Raw genomic sequence first — 22,540 nt, 5'->3', positions numbered from 1 at the left:
TCCAAAAGCTCATGTGTAAGTCAGTGAAAGAAGGTTTAGATTTGGGGAGGTCGGTCCCTGGGGACATGCCTTTGGGGTATATATTTTGCCATTGTTGAGCAGAGCTCTCTCTGCTTCCTGGTGTAACGTCTTAAGCTGTGTCCTTCCATCACATTTCAACCATGATGTTCAGCCTCACCTTGAGCCCCAAGGAATAGGGCTGACCCAATGAATGCAGCTGGCTGTCTAAGGACTGAAACCTCTGAAACCATGAGCCCCCAAATAAACTTTTCCTCCTCTAAAATTGCTTTTGTCAGGTCTTTTAGTCACAGCAGTGAAAAAGCTGACTGATATACTGCTCCGATCCTCTATATCATTCATCACTTCAGCTATCCACTGCTTTCATGATGTGGTTCCTGCTCAGCTCTCCTGCATCATCTGGATAATTCTCCCCACCTCTTCATCCCAAGCTCAACATACTCTTGCTTTTGGCCCCTGCCCTGTGTCCTTCCCTCTGCCTGGTATGGTTTTTCCCCCATTTTTTGTTTGACTAACTGCTACCTACCCTTCAAATAGAAATTAAGTCCTCTTGTAGGTGAGTGTTGTTTTAGCACACTCTGTTTACCGTTACTTCACTGAGTATGTGAAGTACTTACACTTACTATGTGACAGTCTCTACCGGAATGGACAGGTCTTGAGAAGAGGGAATCAGCCTTTTTCCCAATATAGTATCCAGCATAGAATAAGCACTCAGGAAAAGATTGAAGAATAATAATACTGATGATAATTTAAAAGTAGCTACCATTTATGACTTCTTAGTATATGACAGGAATTAGGTAAGGTATATTGCTATATTATCTTCAAAGCAACTCACAGAGGAAAGAGTTACTATATCCCCATTCTAAAGAGAAGAAGAATTAAATACAAAGAGGTAAGATAACTTGCTAGCTACTAAGCAGCAGACTTTTGGACTTGAATCCAGTTCTGGCCAGGACTGCACCATACCTGGCTGCTGGCCACATGTAGCTAAGGATGTGCAGTCTCCTTCCTCACATCTGCCTCCAACCCAATCTACCTCTTGCTCTGTGAGGTTTTAGTTTCCTGTGCTCAAGATGTGGAGCCTCTAAAGCCTGTAGTCACTGGCTTTCTTTACTGTTAAGTCCATCTTTTCTTACAGAAGAGGTGCCCAAAGAGATCTAGTCATGAGAGAAACCGATCACACAACAGTTCTGACTCAACTAACAGCATGATACGAAGGAAGAAAGCATGTTTTATTATTTTTAGAAGGTCGTGAAAACATTCTAAAATGACTAGGTAACCCAAGGTCATTAATGTCCTAAGTTTCCCTCTGTTTGTGAGAAGCTGAGAGAGCTACCTGTCTGGGCAACACATAAACGTGACCACCTTTTCCTTCTACTTAGAACACTCTAGAATCAAATAATAGAAATTTGAAAAGTGATCCGGTGATGACTGATGATGGTGGTTTACTGCAGCCAGCTTACCTTGGCTTTCTTTGGCTGGGGTCCTTCATCATCCATCCAATGTTCACTTGTTCCTGAACCAATTAGATTAGCCTCTGACACTTGCACTGAGAGATTTCTGATACGATCATAAAGGGGAGAAACAAAAACAGAGGTTAAGGCATTAATAAATATAGTGGTTTTAAACACTTTCCCCACCTGCTTCTAAGGGTAATCTCTGACATAAAGGTCATAGGCCAGAGAGTTATGACATTTCAGAGTACCCATCTTTTCCCTTCCCACTGAGAAAGAGCTTACAACAAAAGTGTGCCACCACATAGAAGCTGAGCACCATGTGACAGCACAGAGTGCTTTCACATGACTACACCTGCGGACTCTGACACTATAGTTTCAGTCACTCATGGGTCATTCAGAACCTTGTTCATTGTGAATAATGGCCAGAGCTTAGAAGTTAAAAATCATGATTCAATAAGACATGCTTTTCTATTCATTTCTGCTTATTACTATGGATAGTGGCTTGTTGGCCAACCCTCTTACTTCAACCCCACGGCATCCTGTCCCACTGGCTCACGACGCTTGTGATTGCTGGAGTCTCGCCGCAGGGTGAAACCTTCAGGCAGCCAGAGGGAGCCATGCTTACGTTTTCGTTTTGCCATGATTACCCCCAGTAGCATAATGAACAAGATAATGACAACAGCAACAGCAATTAGATAAAGTAGCTGAGTGCGTCTTGGAAGCTGGGATTCACCTGAAAGTCCAGAGAAACGGATATTGTTATATAAACCATCGACCTCTTGATAGCAAACTGAAGTTCATTTAGAGGGCCATTTGACCTCTCCACCCGACCTTTCCCCTTAACACCAATGCCACTCACTGACAACAGACACAAGAGGGTACGACAGGGTCCCCTGGATGGCATGAGAAGCCAGCAGAGCTGCTGCTGCATCCGTGTTCTTGAAGCACTGGTCTGAGTCTTGAACACACTGGCGGTTGTCAATTTCCAGAAACACCTGAGAGCTGTGGGATGCCAAGGGCAAAAAGGAAGAAAGGAAATGGAAGGTAGAATAGGGAGTTCCAGCAAGTTGAGTCAGAAGGGTTATATAACCCTTTCTTTCCTCCTCTCAGCATCAGACTGTTCACCTCTGGGATGATGCCTTCAGAAAGATCTCAGAAACTAGGACACTGTCCCTTCAGATCCTAAACACTTATTCCCACCAAAAGAATGTCTCACCTTCCTTAGTCTGGCTGACCTAAGGCTTCTGGCTGAGGCAATGAAAGCTAAGTGAGGAAGCTGGGGAGGCTGGCCTTCAGTGCCCTCCTCTCAAAGGCTTCAGTGGTCTTCTTCCATCCCTTCCCACCTATTTGGTGGCACTGAGTGCTACACTAAAAGCATGCCCCTGTACATTTGAGGCCCTACTACTCCCATATTTTTGTATTCATATTTCATTAGCTGAAGGGTTGAAAAAATTGTGGGATATACCAACAAATAGTGGGGTATGAATGACAGAACAAATGAAGATTATTGCCCTTGTCAAAGAGACATGTCATTAAGTACAAAGTCTTGTAGATAACTCAATGACTAATACAAGAGAGGAGTTGCTAATAAAGGGTTTTGAGGCAACTCTGGAAAAAAGTTCCGGCATTTAAGAAGGCCTCCCCAACATCTTGCCTTCCACTTGCTCGAGTCCACCTGCTTTTTCAAGATCAGGGCAAATCTTTATCCTTAAACAAAAGTACTGGGATAATGGGCTTGTCTTAAGCAATGGGCTTTTCTATTTGCCTAAGCTTTGTATTTTCATAGGCTGAGTTATAATTTCTGCTATATCTCAAAATGCTCAGCTTTAAAGAATTCACCTTTAACAAGTTCAGAAACCAGATACCTACCCAGCCACCTCTTGTTCCTGCTCATCAGGGAGAGACCTGCGTGTTATCTTCTGCTTCTTCATGGCAGCTGACTTCTCACCATAATAGGGGTATACCATGAGGGCCCCCTGTGAGTCCCGTTTAATGCGCAGATTGGTGTGGAGAAGGGTGCCCAGTGCCCGCAAGAAGCTGCGGGCATCCTGGAGCAGTTGTTCAGGGGGCATCAACACCACAATGACCAGGGTACCCTCCGCCAGGTTCTCGGGCCGATCAGCAGCACAGTCCAGCCCATCCCAGCCACACTCCTCACTATTGCATCCCTGGTCACAGTGGTTGTCTTTGAAGTGGTCTGCACAGTACTTATCATACCTAAGCAAAGAAGAGAAAGAACGGGGAAAGGGGTTCAAATTAGACATAGCTTCATTTGTTTTCCACTTGGAACTACTGTGGATTTTGCTACCTATCTTTTGTGGCTTGTATCAGGATCCATATGGCCTGTGAAGCCTTCTTTGAATTTTCTGTCATTGACACTGTGGAGTGCATTCAGTCTATGCCACTCAGTATCACTGACTGTTCCCTGAATGGGGAACAACACTGTGCACGTTAGGCACATGGGGGCTCCTATGCAACTCACACTCTTGCTCATTCAGATTTTTAACCAAAGCTGCACATGTGAAACCAAAGTCAACCTGGTTAATGTTTCCTCTACTTTGTATCCACTGCTCCCCTTAAATGAGGTAACAAAGAGCCTTAGAAAGTAAAAGGTGCCAAAGATGGCTCTAGACGCGGAACCATCAAAGGCTGACAGAGAACCAGTGTGGCCCATTTCTTTCCCTCTCAGGAGCGACTGCAACTTCAGAAAGTAAGCAGGGGAAGGGGGTGTTCCATAGAGGATACTAGATCTAACTCGTATAATCTCTTTCAAATACTAGGAAAAGGAATTAGGACCCCCAAACATAAATGTTCACAATCATTTGCTACACTCTCTTCTACCACCCCTACCTCCATCCCTTGATAACTCTATCATCTGGTACAATTTGCCATGTACCTCAGTGAAAAGAGTAGGAGTCATTGGTACTGTGTGTGCTTTTGGAAAGTTCTTTAACCTTTGATACCTCAGTTCTCTCATATATGAAAGATCATTAACAATACCTATGCCTCACAAAGATTATTGAGAATTAACTAGGGCTAGATGCAATGGTTAATAGGAGAGTTACAATACTGACCATAAAGCATTCTCTAACTGGAACAGAGAGGAGGAATCTTAAAAGACCTAATCTAGCTCATGCTTTCAGATAAATTTAGATGTGGAAAACCAGTCTAAGGGAAAGGAATTGGTGAAGAGAGAGAGGTACAGACCTTTTTATCCATCCTGTAGGCAGGTTACTTGAGAAGCTGCCTAAGGGTAGGAAATAACACTTCCAAATGGTCAAAGAGCAGCAGGTGAGAAGGCAAAGACAGGCAAAGAAAGGATGGTTATGCAATGAGCACCCCTCTGTCATCGAGGGAGAGCGCAGGTGGCTGTGACGAGACAAGGCTGGCACCATCTGAAAAGTGGAGGCAGCTTGGGTGGAAGCACTGGAGTGGTTACAGCAAGAACGAGAAACCAAGGAGTGTTAGTGACAGTCCCTTTGGCTTCTGCAGAGCCTGGAGCCCTTACTTGCATGTCTTGCTGTTCCCTTGGCATTCAAAGTTGTCAAACAGGCACTCGGCTGTGTTGCACAGCTCATCACACTGGTTGTTGATGTAGTCCCAGCAGGGAAGTGGGGAGGAGCAGTTGGCCCAGGGGTTCTCCATGGTGAGGGAACAGTCACCTCCATCCCACTGGCAGGCGTGGCTGTTGCAGGCCTCATCGCAGACGCCATCCCGAGCTTTGTCAGTGCAGTACTGACTCAGGCAGGTGGCAGGAGGAGTGCTGGTGGGGGCCGTGTAGAGTTCACAGTGGCTGCCCCAGAATGGTGGAGAGCAGTGGCAAGAATAATAAGGAGGCTGGTGCTGAGGGTAGCAGCTGCCCCCATGCTGGCAGGGGCTGCTGGCACAGCCCGATTCACAGTCCTGGGGATTGGGGCAGAAGCAGCGGGGTCCTGAGGCAGTATGCACACATTGCTCCCCTTTTCTACACTTCACCTGTCCACAGCTGCTCTGGCATCTTGCTCCGGAGAAGCCCTGTGGAAGGTGGTGAAGAAATGAGGATGGCAGGCAGACCTACGACTTGCCCTATTCTTGGTCCTAACCCCCTCTCTTGCATACCTATAGGGAGACAAAGACTAGACAGACACTTGGTTAGATCCCTTCATATAGCATCCTCAATCTAGTTCGAGGAGCCAGTGGATAAGAGCTGAAGGTTCCATGAGATTAATGTAGAATTCTCTCACTTTAAGAGCTTACCTCTAAAAATTAAGTCCACCTTCTCTAATCATTATTAGATCATTTCTACAATGACTTTGGGTGGGGGTGGGGGAGTCCTGTTGGAAGTTTTGAATCCCTAGAAGACTTCCACATCAAGCTCAGCCCAAGTCAAGGTTACTAGTCAGGTTTCTTTTGGGTGTCTCCACACACATAATGACTTCTCTTTTAGGAAACTTTCAGCCTTTGGCAGTGGCAAGAGTTTGCACAACAAATGGCTGAAATTAAGCTGCTTTCTACTTTAAGGAACAACATAAGCAGAATAGAATTTCACCCAACCAGGGCAGTAAGACTGCTCTGGCATGGAACCACAGAACCAGTGACAGTACCTCTATTTTAAGGGGACATTCCATCACTTCTTGTGGTTTTCCCTTAGTGTTCCAAAGGGAAACTTTTAGTCTTAGACTGGGAAACTCATAGTTTCTGGGAAGGCCTAAAGTGCTTTCTTCTGAAGGAGGTAAAATTGAGAAAACTCCCCATTAAGGAACTTGAAAAACTCAGATTTAATCTCAGTTTTGTCATAAATCATATGGAAGAGAGAATGTTCTTTAAATCAGCATCAGGCCACTCACTGGAGGACAGCGACAAATGAAGCCATCAGGTACATTGCTGGCCACAGCACAAGTCCCTCCATTCAGGCAAGGCATCTGGGGACACACATCCATGAAGGTTTCACAGTGACGGCCTCAAGGCAGGGGGAAAAACAACAATAACACAGTTTTAAAAGGCAGAAATAGTAAGGTCAAGTTACTGAACAGAACCCCACTGGGATGGGAATCAGCCACAGACTGAGAAAGAGGTATGAGAGTTCAGTTCTAAGCTTCCAGGGATATGAGAAGGCAAGACACTTGATGGACCTCAACATGATGCCCTCACTGGCTCACACCAATTCCTTCATCTTTCTCATCTGAACAATAAAGCACAAGCAGCCACATCCCCAAACCAAGCCCTAAAAGGATGCATATGAGAAGTGACTCTAATTACCAACTTCTGTTCAACAAACTTTATAGCCCATTTTGTTATATTTCTACTTCATAAGAGAATCTCCACCAGGACCAATGTATCTAACCAGGCATTGACAGTTTACAGAGAATTTCTATCTATGAGGTCTCTTTTCAATTATTTTGGCATTTCTGTACTTTAACTGGTCTTACCCTAAAATACAGCTTCATTTTCCCAGAGTTAATTTTCTCTAGAAATATTTCTAAGCCAAAGGACATCTGGCTCCACTAGAAAGTGAACCAGGCAACTGGACTCATAGAAGGGACATGGGGCTCAGCTGAGGTCTCTTGGCAAATAATAGGAGATGGGCTCATCTGGATTGTGGTCATTTAGATTTTTAAAAAATTAAAATAGTAGCACTTTTGGCCATTCAGAATTAAGAAACCAGAGTTACAAATGTTTGACTTTCCAAATCACAGTGGCAGACACTGACCAAGATCAGGTATCACACAGACACAGTACTCAGGGGTCTGCTATTCTCTCGCTCAGCAACAACATCTCACTGCTATTGCAGTTCAAGGGATTCCTTTCACTCACAAGTGTGGAATAAGCACAAACTCTACTTCCTGGCAGTGGAATAATCATTCAAGGTGGTTCTCTATACCTTTCTTCTCTGTTTTCCCCTTCCTTTGTATGCTTGCCATTGTTTCCAGGTAAAAACATCCGCAGAGGCAATGAAAGAAACTGGAGCCATCTTTGCTTCTCTGGCTTCCCAAGCACACTGGGGCCAATATGAGCCTGTAGACAGACTATTCATATTCTTTCCATGCCCCACACTTGACTCACTAAGTAGACTGTTTCTTTTTTTGTGTGATTATGGCATCCAGATAGCTTCCATATTTCAAAGTCCCTCCCATTCTTTGTAAAATTCTAAGATTATTTAAGGCAGCATATCTTTAAAACTGAAAGGAAAGAAGGAAGAAAGGGAGAGAGGCAGTGAAGAAGAAAGGAAGAAAGGATGAAGAGAAGAAGGGAATGAGGAAAGAAGGGAGAAGGCCAGCTAGAGATGGGTTGGGGATGCAGTAGTATCCCACTTGCCAAATGACTAGTAAATGGACTACTACAGCCTATCATCTGACTCGCAGGGCATGATAACATGCTCAACATGGGAGATACAACTACAGACTCCAGAAAATGCAAGACAGATTTAAATCTGAGTATCTGGTGATCTAGCCACATCTAAATGCATTCAACTATTTTTAAGTCCCCAAAAGTCACCATGCTGCCCTTCTTCAGAAGTGGACTAATAAGTGCTGATAAAGTCCCTATTCTGGGGCAGGGCTTGGTCATCATTATATCCTCTGGTGGAAAAAAATAAAGCTTGAGAAAAGACTAGGAGCGAGGCCAAGCCTTAGCAGGGCAGGGCATACTTGTGACTACTTGTGACTACTGCAGCTTTCTTGTTCCTACTCTGAACCACTGATTTTTGGCTAAACATCCCCATTCAGACCCACTCTCTTAAGCATCTAAGAAAGTCCTAAACTCCTCTGAGTCCTGATGGCAGTGAAAGAACTACCCAGTAATTCAAGTCACTAAATGTCAAAGGAGGCAGGACCAGGGAACCAGTGCTAGATATAAGATTCCTGAAAACAAAATACTCTTTCACTCAGATGAAGAGTTCTGGGGCTGTATGGTAATGATGACAGAACTGCAATCTTAAACTAAGCTGGTCGTTTTTGTACATAGGAAAAGCTTCGCTTGGCTCTAGAATAAGTCACACCATGCTGAACCTGCTCACCAAGGCCCCCCGCGGGGCAGAGTGGCCAGGGGGCTGGAAAGGTTCTCACCAGTGAAGGCATTGCGGCAGACACACAGATAGTCATTGGTAAGCTGTATGCAGTCCAGGCTGCCCTCAGAGTTGCAGGGGTTGGAGAGGCACTCATTGATGTCCCCCTCACACCGCTCCCCAGCAAAGCCAGGCAAACAACGACAACTGTAGCCCCCAATCCTGTCCACACACTGACCACCATTAAGGCAATGGGGGCCTCCAGCACAGTCATCAATATTCTCTTCACAAAGTAGGCCTGGAGGAGAGAAAGGAGAGGGAAAGAATTATGAAAGTCCTTTAACCACTGCTCTCTAGCAAAAGACAACCATCCTTGTTGGGATTTTCACAATTAATGAGACTACTCTTCTTTTAGGAGTGGAACCTTTTAGGTTGGACAGGGCAAAGTGCACTCTTGGTCCAAGACAGCTACCATCTTCCTGGTGAGCAGCATGGGAAAAAGAAAGAATACATTAGGGCCTCACATAATCTCTCCTACATGACCCAAAGAAGTAGAATCTTATAGAGTAGGTACTATTATTTGTTCAATCTCAAAGGCAAAAAAAGAAGCTCAGGAAAGACTCAATAATTTTTCACTAATTTATTAATTTTAATTTAAAATATAAATTTAGTTAAAACAATATAATTTAGTAAATACACTGATCATAGCTTTGTAAAGATATTGGTTAAATTGAAGCTGAATTGAGTGATAAATATTTTCAAGTTTTTAGTTAAAATAATAAAGGAGAAATATCCCGATGAGAGTTCAAAGGTTATTCTAACTAAAACAGAACTTTAATGTATAGTAGGTGTAAATGAGTCATCTCACATGAATATCTTCAAACATATTTTAGAAAGAAAGAAACAAACAAAAAAATCAATGACTCTTTCATGGTTAATTTCAGAAGTTACAAAAGAAAAAGTTCTATATTCCTATTGCTTGCATTTATAGTATCATTAGTATAAGCAAGACTTAAAAAAGAATAAAATGCAAACTAAGGCTCCATATTCAATAGCAACTACAAAAGATGCAAAACATGAAGAATAATCTTAAGAAGAACATGCTGTCCTACATGAAATCAACTTTTATAAATGTCCTGAGAAACACAAAAGGAGACCTGAATAAATGAAAAAATATACTATGATTTGGGTAGGAAGATGCTTCATTATAAAGTGGGTTTCTCTATACTAACTCATAAATTTATGTGACCCCAATAACAATTTACCAGCAGAATTTTTTTAAATAGACAAACTAATTTTAAAATTATATAGAAAAATAAACTACAACAAGGAAAACATACAGAATATCCTTAGTAATTAAAACAAAGTTGCTGGTGAATTAATAGCACAATAAAACAAAAAAATAAAGTCCAAAAAAATACCCCAAACACAGGGGAATTTAGAATTTGATAAAAGTGACATCTCAAATCATTGTGTAAAAGATCAAATATTCAGTAAATTATATTAGGAAAAATCAGCAGTAATACGGAAAAAGTGCTTCAGTATTTCAGCTTTATTAAGAAAATATATGAGGGCTGGGGTTGTGGCTCAGTGGTAGATCAAGTGCTCGCTTGGCACATGTGGGGCCCTGGGTTTGATCCTCGGCACCACATAAAAATAAATAAATAAAATAAAGGTATTGTGTCCAACTACAACTAAAAATAAATATTAAAAAAATGATAATTCCTTTATAACCAGAAAATGGGGAAGGTATTGCCAGATATGACTCAAAATCCAGATGCTAGGTGCTAAGGCTGTGGCTCTGTGGTAGAGTGCTTGCCTAGCATGTGTGAGGCACTGGGTTCGATTCTCAGTTTGGCATATAAATGAATAAAATAAAGGTCCATTGACAATGAAAAGTATTTTTTTTAAACCCAGATGCTATAGAAAAGCATTACAAACTCATTCTGATTAAAAATAAAAAGTCTTCATGAAAAAAATCACAACAAAGAAAATGAAAATATAAAAAACAAGTATAATGAGAAAATATTTTCATTTTATATCAGATCACTAATTTTTATAAACTATTAAGATCAATAGCATAATGGGAAAAGGGGAACAGATTAAGATCAGATAAATAACAGAAATAAAGAAAACTAAATGACTCTTAAAATGTGAATATGTTCAACGATTTGGAGAAGAAACTGGTTTGCTGATACACTGTTATTCAGCAATATCAGCTAAAATTACAAATGCACATATTATCCAATCCAGCAATTCTATTCCTAAAAAATTATATGTATGCAAGATAATCCAAATATCTATTACTAAGGCACTGGTTAAGTGAAATATGGTACACCAATAAAGGGAATTCTACAGCATTAAAAGTTTGAGAAAGTTCTATATTTTGATATGAAAATATCTCCATGTTAAAAATGTGTCCAACTTCAAAGTTAAAAAAAAACTTTATATTTGACTTCCATATACAAAAAGACATTCTTTTCTTATTTTAATTATTTATTTATTTATTTATTTATTTATTTATGGTGCTGGGAACTGAACCCAAGGCCTTGTGCATGCAAGGCAAGTACTCTACCAACTGAGCCATATCCCCAGCCTCATAAAGACATTCTGAAGAATACTTAAGGAAAAAAAAAAAAAGACACCCTAGGAAGACACACAAGAAACTAAAAGTGATAATTACTTGTTTGTGACACAGAGAGAACTCAGCATGGAGGGAGAGGGACATGGATGGGAAGATGTGTTTTACGCATGCTTTTTCTATGTGTTCATGTATACATTTTTGTCTATGTCCATGTGCATATTTTACTTTATCACCTATTTAGAAGTTAAATGAAAATAAAGTAAAAACAAAACTGATATGTGCTTTCGAGTCTCACAAAATATTAGATATTTAGCAACTGAGAATATATTAACATAAATACCCAGTCTCCCATCAGAATGGAACTACTAGTAATGAACAGATCTATCAAATGAAAATAAATGCAACTTTGGCCTAAAGCAAAATAGTAGGGATGGGCAGAACTCTTAGTTAGTTTTCAAACTAAACAACTAAAAGTGTACCCAGGCCAGGATCCAAAGTTGAAAAGGATAGCAAATTAAAAACAGGCATTGTGGTAACTCTCATAATGATGTTAAAAATGGAACTTGAGTCTCCTGATATATTCGCCAATTGCCAGATAAGTCAGGATAAATACTGTTCCACACATCTAAACAAGCAAATGTGGTATAATAATTCAATAAATATTAACTAGGATAAATTCAAAGAGATCCACACCAGCACTATTATAGTTCGATTGCCAAAAGATAAAGAGAAGCTTGAAAACATGAAGAGAGAAGAGACATATCCCATACAAGGGAGTTTCAATACAAATAAAAGCCAATTTCTCATTAAAATCATGGAAGTGAAAAAGCAGTGGGATAAAATATTCAAAAAGCTGGGATGGGGTGGGAGAAAGGCAGTCAATTATAATAACCAAGAAAGGGTTAGAAAAGATACAAATTTTGTTGCCTTGTGATTTGAACTATTTTGGGCTTAGACAATAAATAAAGAGATCTTGGTATAGTAAGAGATGAATATACATGTATTCTCCCAGATTTCCCAGCCTCCACTGAAGACAGTTGGAGATTATTAAATAATTTTTGATAATACATTGTGAAAGATAGTGATGTATGTCACTTCCAGACTAAGGTAGTGAAGGCTGCTACATGACTCTGCAAGTTTGTCTTTCCTGTGGAAGTCTTGAAGGCCAAATGTTTTAAACCACATATCTAAAATATATAGAAAAGTAGCACAACACCTAGCAGAGTTTATTTGAATAACCAGAAAAAAAATAACTCTTGTGTTTAGCTTTTAGATTTGAGGTTTAATAAGCTACCACCACAGCTGTAGCTTGTCCTAAACCAATACAATTCAAAGCAATAAATTAATAATGAACTGGAGCTGACTTCTATTTCTCTTTGAATTATGGAATTCTAGAATAAAGAACAATTCTCCTTTTCACACAACAAATTTTCAATATTTAGAGGCTGTTTCTCCTAAATTTTCTCTTCCCCTTTAACCTCATTCTTCAATAACTACCCTACTAGTAGTCTTCTATCTTAACTGAGCCAAATTCTGAACTCTAGGACACCAAATTATCAAAATTCATTGACACAAAGATGTAAGACAATATAAATACTTCTCTGAACTTCCAATCTCTTTGACACAGAAGAGAATGAATTTCCCATTATTGTTGATGGCCTTTCACATTTTTTCACAGTTTACTCAGAATACACACAATCATAACTGATCTCTTCTAATAAATAATACTTATTCCTACTTTCTAGGAAATTGCTTGGAGGTTGTTGGTAATGCCCACAGCAGAATGATGCTCTGCATTTATGTAGGCACAGCCTTAGACCAACAGCTTCCTCCTCTGGAATTATAAAAGTAGGCAACTATTTTCATTTCATTCATTCCCTCACCCTATGGAACCAAAAACTAGCTAGCTAAAAAACAAATCAGATAAATGTTGTATTATTTACTCAAGGGATTAGTAGCTGCTTTTGCTTGAAGCATCAAGGAATCTTGCTGACCAGGATAATTTTGTTACAATGTTATATCAGTTCTATGTTCTGTGTTTTATGAAATATAAGATTAGAAACAACCAGACCAAATTGAGACTATGAAGCAGAGCTTGCAAGAAATGAAAGAAAAAAAATATTTGAATTACTAGGGTGCAGAACTAAATGATTGTAGTGAAGCTAGTTTTACTGTCAGTTTTTTTTTTTTTTTTCACTAAGAATGGATCTGTAACTTAGAGAAAGGCCATGTATGGAAGATGAGTAAGGCTGATTTCATACCCCGAGTGCCTGGTGGACACGAGCACTTGAAATGGTTCACAAGGTCGATGCAGGTGCCTCCATTCTGGCATGGCTGATTCTGGCACTCATCCACTTCATACTCACAGTTGACACCCTGATATCCTGGAATACACTGCCAGGAGGAAGCAAAGGAGAAAAGATTTTGCATCATTACTGGAGACAAACCACGAAGGCAAGGGAGATCTGAAATGTTACTGTGATCCTGTCCCGCTTCTCATTCAGCTCTTTTATGTTTCTCTGGAACCACCACATTCTCTGCTCACCATCTGTGTGGGGTCAAACTCCATCTTACTGGTGTTTACCTATTTCTCTTCCAGCCAAACAAGCCACTTTAAAGATAAGGATTGAATATCATGAGGGTTGTTTTCAATATGATTCCTGTGCAAAACTTTTGTTCCTCCTGTGTACTGTTTTTTCCCATTTTTTATATATGCATTCCTTCATATGTCCAAGGACCCTATGACTCAGTCAAATAGCATGTGTGGGTGGTAGTAAAGGTATGGCATGTACTGACCTCCAGGTTCAGAAAACTGCATGTACATGGAAGAAACTGACTGAGACAGAAGTAGGGGCAGAAGAAGGTGGCGCTGGCTGGCTGTGGCTGATGTAGGAATTGGAAGGAATTCAGGATTGGTAAAGGAATACAACCCAAAAGTACCTTTATTTGAGCAACAGTTCAACAGGCTTGTATGTAGGGGAAGTCCCTTGTGGGATGAGACCATTCAAAAAGGAAGAAGAGTGAAGGAAGAAGAAAAATGAACTCTTGGAGAGAGGGGGATCAGAAAGGGAGGTTAGTGGTATAGGCAACGTCACTCAGCAGCCCAACAGCAGGAGTCTCTGGTCAGAGAGCTCCTAAGGGCAGCTGTGGCTGGGTCTTTACAGACTAGGGTATATCTCATCTATGACTAGGAAATGTTGGGTATAGTTTTACAAGTATGTTTTAGGTAGCACCTAAACAGTTAAAATTCTGCTTATCTGGGCTATGTTGAAGATAAATGGATGTGTAAACATTTGAGTTTGGCACTGGTAGGCTTCTGAGTTAATGAGTCCAAGACTGGCTGTAAAGAAATAAACAATCTAGGTAACAGTGAAGAAGCAAAGCCTTTTCTGTTGTTTGGCAGTCTGAATTGGTATTGAATTCATGTCTCTGGTGCTTTGTTAACATTTTGCTCTAACCATTAGCCCATACATTAAGACAGTGACATGTTCCTTGAAGATACACAACCAATACACACACGTAACATTTAGCATGGGTACTGTGGAAACAGGATAGCAACATTTTTTTTGAGAGAGAGAGACAGAATTATCAGTTGATTGATCAGTGATAGCAGACAAAGGTGACATGGGCCAAACAGGAAAGCCATTCCTCAAAGTGGCTTCTCCTATCTCAACTGATATTCAGGGAAGTTCCAGGGACCACTGTGCGCAGGAGACGGTGTATAATGCACCTTGGAAGTGGCTATTGGTTCCAAATCCTGGAGCAAGCCTTTTTAGGATCTATTTAAAAATATCTTACTAGGGCAATGCTAATGTATTGCATAGAGAGGCTGAAAAAACAGTGGGATTGGTAAACACTATGATGGTGATTAGTAAAAATCTATAAGTAGTATACATAAGACACAAGCAGCTAAATTTGACACACTAGTGCTCATAACAGCCACACCACCTCCTGGGAGCTCTCTGATCTGTGCTCATTCATCCTTACCTCACATCTGTATCCTCCAAGGAAGTCAATGCAGGTGGCGCCATGCTGGCAGGGATTGGATGCACACTCATCAAGCTGCTTCTCACAGTAGCTCCCAGTGTAGCCCAGCGGGCACTGGCAGTGATGCGTGTTGCCAGCGTCAATACAGATACCTGAGTGCTGGCACAAGCGCTCAACAGGCACAGCTGGGAAACCAGGGGACGAAAAATCATCACAGAAGAGCACAAGACACACATTGTTCAGAATGACGCATGAGCAAGTGAATCAAAGCTGGCTGATCAGCAAATTTTATTCTTGTCTATTTCTTCACAACTCTCTATACCAGATTTGCATTAAAAAATAAACAAGCCCTAAAAGTGGAATATGCCTTAAAATTTCTTTTTGGGACCTTTAACCCCATTCCTCTACCCTTGCTCCAGAGCTTTAACCATTCACTATTATCCACCTTTCCCTCTTACCCCACAAGATTAATATTATTAGCCCTAAAATGCCCTTGGTCAGTCAATACTTCAGGGAAAACCTTGAGCCCCAGGGACAGAGCTCACCTTTGTGGGCGGCTGCCAATTTACAGGAGACATTGGGCACATCACAGTAAGCACCAGTCCACCCAGATGGACACAGGCACCGGGACTCTGCCTTTTCCTGAACACAAGTACCTTTGTTTTTGCATGGAGAATGACTGCAGAGGTTCACCAGGGTCTGAAGCAGAGACAAAAAAACATATCTATCAAAATCCAAATACCAGAAATGAAGAAAATAAGTTATATTGTATTACAAGAAATCAAAGGAAAGCATACTTAAAAAAAAAAGAGAAAGAGAGAGAGACCTCACCCAAGCTCTAAACAAGATCAAGTGTTCCAGATACAGCTCACAATTTTAAAATAGTCTTGGTTTCTCTTAGCTCTGCTATTTAATAAGTTCTTTCCACAGAAGTTTAAGAATTTCAGAAGATCCAATAGGTTAAGTTATTCTCCATAATCTAGACAGGATTATGTGTACATATACAGACACCCTGTAGGGCTAGAAAGAGAGTTAAAGCTGTGCAAAAAGTTCCATTTTCCTTATGCTAATCCTATATGAAACCCATGTGGATCCTGACCAAACCCTGCCTGCAGTGAAGATGGGTAAAAAGATATAAAGTCCATTAATAAACCTAAAACTGCCAAAGAAGTTATTTTATTTGTTCTAATTAGTTATACATGACAATAGAATGCATTTTGACACATTTTAACAAATGGAACACAACTTTTCATTCCTCTGGCTGTACATGGTGCAGAGTCATACTGGTAGTGGAGTCATACATGTATATAGGGTAATAATGTCCACCTGATTCCACCATCCTTCCCATACCTATACTGCACTCCTATCCTCCGTCCCCTCTGCCCAATCCAAAGTTCCTTCATTCTTCTGTACCTGTTCCCCCCCCCCCCATTATGGATCAGCATCCACTTATTAGAGAAAACATTCAGCCTTTGGTTTTTTGTGTTTGGCTTATTTCACTTAGCGTGATATTTTCCAACTCCATCCACTAACTTGTAAATGCCATAATTTGAATCTTCTTTAAGGCTAAGTAATATTCCATGTATATAAACCACATTTTCTTTATCCATTCATCTGTTGAAGGGCACTTAAATTGGTCCCATAGTTTAGCTACTGTGAATTGAGCTGCTATAAACATTAATGTGGCTGTGTCCCTGTAGTAAGCTGATTTTAAGCCTTTGAGTCTAAACCAAGGAGTGGGATAGCTGGGTCAAATGGTGGTTCCATTCCAAGTTTTCTAAGGAATTTCCATACAGCTTTCTATAGTGGTTGCACCAATTTGCAATCCCATCAGTAATGTATGAGTGTATACTTTTCTCTACATCCTCATTAATACTTATTGTTGCTTATTAACTGCCATTTTGACTGGAGTGAGATGAAATCTTGGTTTTGTTTTGAACATCTCTAATTGCTAGAGATGATGAACATTTTTTCATATGTATGTTGATCAACTGTATTTCTTCTTCTGTGAAGTGTCCAATCAGTTCCTTAGGCAATTTATTGATTGGGTTACTTGGGGGTTTTTTTGTTGTTGTTTTTGTTCTAGTGCCTAAGTCTTTGATCCATTTGAGTTGATTTTTGTGCAGGGTAAGAGATAGAGGTTTAATTTCATTTTGCTTCATATGGATTTCAGTTTTGCCAGCACTGTTTGTTGAATAGGCTATCTTTTCTCCGATATGCTTTTTAAATTTTTTTTTTGTAGTTGTAGATGGACAGCATGCCTTTATTTTTATTTGTCTATTTTTATGTAGACCCAGGACCTCACATGTGCTAGGCAAATGCTCTGCCACTGAGCCACAGCTCCAGTCACACCAATATGTTTTTAGAGCCTTTATCTAGTATGAGATAACCATATTTATGTGGGTATGTCTCTGTGTCCTCTATTCTCAACTATTGGTATACATGTCTATTTTGGTGCCAATACCATGGCTGAAAGAAAAGGCCACTGGAGGGAGGGAAGACTGCATCTCCAGCATTGCCATCCACCCTACGAGAGTGAGCATGAGCCCCTTGAAGAATGTTTGCTGGATCCACACAATCAGCACCAACCTGCTCAACATGAAGGTAGTTGTTTGCACATCCAATATAACCAAAGCCTTACTGAAATGCACCTGTAAATCAGGTTACATTTTGCCATTTATTCCAAAGTTCTTTGAAGTCTGTTGTTCTTTGATTGTTGAAGAGGTACTATTTGGTACATATCTTTTTTTTTTTTTTTTGTACCAGGGATTGAACTCAGGGGCAAGCAACCACTGAGCCACATCTGCAGCCCTATTTTGTATTTTATTTAGAGACAGGGTTTCACTGAGTTGTTTAGCACCTCACTTCAGCTGAGATTGGCTTTGAACTTGTGATCCTCATGCCTCAACCTCCTGAGTGGCTGGGATTACAGGCATGTGCCACCACAATGCCTCTTGGTGGCTCAGTTTCTCTTCCATGAATTGAAAGTTTAGAGTAATCACTTATGGGGACTTTGCCATTTTAAGATTCTATGAAAATGTATAATTATATATTTGAATTTTAAAGGTACATAAATAGTTTGGTTTTATGAATTCTACATTGGAAGACATGATAATTGCTACTATACTCTTAGATGTTGTACCTGAACTTTAAAGATGGCATTTTGATATTCCTTCTCCTCTTGTACTTCCATTGTAAAATGTATCTATGTGCTTGCTTCCCTTGTGTATTTTTCTGCAGTTCTTGGTCAGTCTCTTAAGACAATCTTAGTTTGCTGATTCATATAGTGCTGCCTGCATCACCATTTTGAAACCTATTAATAAGTTACCAGATTCATCTCAGGGAGACCCCTAGAACTGTGATTTCCTCTTTTAAAAGGGGCTTATTTTGCCTAGAAAGGGAACAGGTATAATACTCAGCTACTCTGGGAGAACTGAGTGAGTGGACAGGAAACTAATTACCTGACAGTTTTTTCCAGTGTAGCCCAAGGGGCAGGTGCAGCGGTAGGTACCCAGACCATCAATACACGTTCCCTCATTCAGGCATGGATGAGAGTTGCATTCATTGATCTCATGGAGGCAGAAGGGACCAGTGAAGCCCACAGGGCACAAGCAGGAGAAGGAGTTAATTCCATCAACACATGTGCCACCATTGAAGCAAGAACTGAGGAGCAAATGGGCAGGGAGGCAACATTAGCTATGTATTGGTTCCTCTGACCGGCTCTTTTAAAAACAAGGTTTAAAAATCTAAATTGCAAATACCCCTGAGCATCTCAAACTCCTATATCCAGTAAATTTTACTTTCTTTCAAACTGGATGTCAGAAGCCCTGAGTGCCAACTTCCTTTCTATACCCAAAGGCTTAGGAGCATTTAAAAGGCTGTGCTTACTCTAGATTCCTGGAGAATGTGAGGTTTTCCACAATTCTGAGACTCTCCATATATTATTATTATTTTTAATCAACTAAGTCAATTTACTTTATTTTTTGGGGGGGTTCTAGGGATTGAATTCAGGGGCACTCAACCACTGAGCCACATCCCCAGCCCTGTTTTGTACTTTATTTAGAGACAGGGTCTCACTGAGTTGCTTAGCACCTCGCTTTTGCTGAGGCTGGCTTTGAACTCACGATCCTCCTGCCTCAGCTTCTGAGCTGCTGGGATTACAGGTGTGCAGCACCATGCCTGGCTTCAATTTACTTCATATAAAAAATGCCAGATAAATAGTTTTTCAGTTTAGACTTCTTTATGAAAGGGAAACAGAACAAACATGTTGATAATATAATAAAAATAAATGGAACAGACTTCCCAGAAAGTCCTTAAACAGTGGTAACAAATCTGCCAAGGAATAGGAATTTTTAGATCAACTGCCGTTGAAATGAATAAGAACGAAGAGAGAATGGAATTATAGTTCCTACTATTATTCCCTAAGTAAGAAATAAATGCTGGCCTATCTATCCCACTAAGTTTATCTACCTTCAACCTTCTTTCAGGAATTGGGAATAGGCAATAAGAGATGACTAGAATAGGAGCCAAGGGGAGGTCCCATCCCTACCCCACTATCCTAGCACTACACTCTTAAGTTCCTCTGCTTTCTTTCCTTTCCACATAAGATGCTGATGCCCAATGCACAGCCACTCACCTCTCAGTGCATTCATCAATGTTGTTCTCACAGTGGACTCCATCGAATCCTGCCTGGCACTTGCAGGTGTAACTGTTGACATAGTCAGAGCAGGTCCCTCCATTCTTACAGGGTTCACTCAGACACTCATTCATGTCTGTCTGGCACTTATCCCCAGTAAATCCAGGAAGGCAGAGGCAGGAGAAAGTGTTCACTCCATCCACACAGGAACCTCCATTCTGGCAAGGATCTAAACCATTATAAAAGAGTTAGGATTTGGAACAGCAGCACCAAGTTCACCTTAAGACTGGTGAAGGTGAATGATCTCATGCTAAGGACAGCACAATTCTGACTTCTGTCTTTGACCTCTATCCATCTATTCTGCCCTGATTTCCCCATTTATGAAAATGAATTCAGTAACATTTGTCTGAGATTTTTAAATTTTATGGTAATTGGGATACACGGTCATCTAATCACCCCTAACAAATTTGTAATATTAGTATAGTCATAAAACTTGCACTGGTCTTTCATACACTGACAAACTAAATATGTGATCCAACACACAGCTCATCAGAAATATTTATCAATATTTTCAAAGGTATATGTAGAGACTGAACAGATGAACAAAGAATTATACATAAAATCTTCATATATATGGGTATATCTACATATATAAACATATATCATATATTTGTTACAGAAATATTAAATAAATTAATCATCCCTCTGTTCTTCTCTTTCTCACTATTTTCATTTATCTCTTTATTACTATGTGTTTTAGATTTAGGTAGCATTAGGAAATATACTTTTAAAAACAATTTTAAAAATCACATAGTTTGATGTTAGAATAGTTTATGCTTACAGAAATTAAATAACAAGTCTATTCCTGAGCGACATGATGGAGAGTTAGGCCTACTTTTTCTTCTTATAGGTGCAGGGTCTCTGGTCTAATGCCTAGGTCCTTGATCCATTTTGAGTTGAGTTTTGTGCAGGGTAAGAGATAGGGGTTCAATTTCAATCTACTATATAAGGATTTCCAGTTTTCCCAGCACTATTTGTTAAAGAGGCTATATTTTTCTCCAATGTATGTTTATGACATCTTTCTCTAGTATGAGATAACTATATATTTATGTGTCTGTCTGTGTCTTCTATTCTGTTCCAATGATCTTCAAGTCTATTTTTATGCAAATACCATGTCATTTTTATTACTATAGTTCTGTAGTAAAATTTAAAGTCTTGTATTTAAAGTCTTCTGCATTACTTTTCTTGCTAAGGATTGTTTTGGCTATTCTGGGCCTCTTATTTTTCCAAATAAATTTCATGTTTTTTTTTAAATTTTTAGTTGTACATAGACACAGTATCTTTATTTTGTTTATTTATTTTTTTGTGGTGCTGAGGATCAAACCCAGTGACTTACATGTGGAAGGCAAGTGCTCTGCCACTGAGTTACAACCTCAGCCCCTAAATCTAATGTTTTAAAAACAAATTTAAAAATCACACAGCTTAATCTTAGAATACTTGATGCTCACAGAAATTAATTAACAAGTCTGTTCCTAAACGACATGATGGACAGTTCTATAAAGAAGGTCCTTGGAATTTTAATGGAAATTGCCTTATATCTGTATAGCACTTCTGGTAGATTGCCATTCTGACAATATTAATTCTGCCTATCCAAGAACATGGGAGATCTTTCCATTTCTTAAGGTCTCCTTCAATTTCTTTCTTTAGTGCTCTGCAGTTTTCATTCTAGAGGTCTTTCACCTCTTTTTTTAGATTGAGTTCGAAGTCCCAACTCTCCATCATGTCATTTCAGGAGCAAACTTCTTCAATAAGAATCCTAAAGCACAAGAAGTAAAATCAAGAAGCAATCAAAGGGATGATATCAAACTAAAAAGCTTTTTCACAGCAAAAGAAGCAATCAAAAACTTGAACAGAGAGCCTACAGAATGGGAAAAAATCTTTACCACCTGCACCTCAGAGCATTCATCTCTAGGATATATAAAGAACTCAAAAATCTTAACATCAAAAATTCAAATAACCCAATCAGTATATGGGCAAAGGAACTGAATAGGCACTTCACAGAAAAGAAACATAAATGGTCAAAGTACATATGAAAAAAAGTTCAACATTTCTAGCAATTAAGAGAAATGCAAATTAAAACCACACTGAGATTCCATCTCACTCTAGTCAGAATGGCAATTATCAAGAATATTAGTAACAATAAATGTTGGTGAAGATGTCGGGGAAAAGGTACACTCATACATCGCTGTTGGGACTGAAAATTGGTGCAACCGCTATGGAAACTAGTATGGAAATTTCTCAGAAAACTTGGAATGGAACCACTATTTTACCCAGCTATCCTTAACTCCTTAGTTTATACTCAAAAGACTTAAAATCAGCATGCTATAGTGACATTGATGTTTACAGCAGCTCATTTCACACTACCAAACTACAGAACAAACCTAGGTGCTCTTCAACAGACGAATGGATAAATAAAATATTATATATATATATATATATATATATATATATATATATATATATATATATATATATATACACACACACACACAATGAAATATTTCTCAGCCATAAAGAAGAATGAAATTATGGCATTTGAGGGTAAATGAATGCAACTTATTATGCTAAGTGAAATAAACCAATCCCCCCAAAACCAGAGGTCAAATGTTCTCTCTGGTACGTGGATATTAACCCATAACAAAGGAGAGTATGGAGGGGAAGAATAGAATTTCACTAGATTAGACAAAGGGGAATAAAAAGAAGGGAGGATGGATGGAAATAGGAAAGACAGTAGAATGAATTGGGCGTAACTTTCCTATGCTCATATATTAATACATGATCAATGTAACTCCACATCATGTACAATCAGAATAATG

At 39.7% G+C, this 22,540-nt stretch overlaps 1 protein-coding gene across 1 annotated transcript in view; it reads right to left on the bottom strand.

The window, feature by feature from the left end:
- Positions 1-22,540, bottom strand: part of Notch2 (notch receptor 2) — a 151,504-nt gene that overhangs the window by 8,549 nt on the left and 120,415 nt on the right. Inside the window, exons 18-29 of the mRNA XM_078026900.1 lie at positions 19,665-19,893; positions 18,490-18,691; positions 15,574-15,727; positions 15,029-15,213; positions 13,303-13,435; positions 8,519-8,755; positions 6,302-6,414; positions 4,984-5,489; positions 3,345-3,692; positions 2,335-2,477; positions 1,998-2,208; positions 1,482-1,578 (exon numbers count right to left, since the gene is read on the bottom strand). Of these exons, the coding sequence (XP_077883026.1) occupies positions 1,482-1,578; positions 1,998-2,208; positions 2,335-2,477; positions 3,345-3,692; positions 4,984-5,489; positions 6,302-6,414; positions 8,519-8,755; positions 13,303-13,435; positions 15,029-15,213; positions 15,574-15,727; positions 18,490-18,691; positions 19,665-19,893 (2,558 nt within the window). The remainder of the gene's footprint in view (positions 1-1,481; positions 1,579-1,997; positions 2,209-2,334; positions 2,478-3,344; positions 3,693-4,983; positions 5,490-6,301; positions 6,415-8,518; positions 8,756-13,302; positions 13,436-15,028; positions 15,214-15,573; positions 15,728-18,489; positions 18,692-19,664; positions 19,894-22,540) is intronic.

Source organism: Ictidomys tridecemlineatus, chromosome 11 (genome assembly GCF_052094955.1).
Source record: "Ictidomys tridecemlineatus isolate mIctTri1 chromosome 11, mIctTri1.hap1, whole genome shotgun sequence".
Classification (NCBI taxonomy): domain Eukaryota; kingdom Metazoa; phylum Chordata; class Mammalia; order Rodentia; family Sciuridae; genus Ictidomys; species Ictidomys tridecemlineatus.
This window is presented reverse-complemented; position numbering and strand designations above follow the sequence as displayed.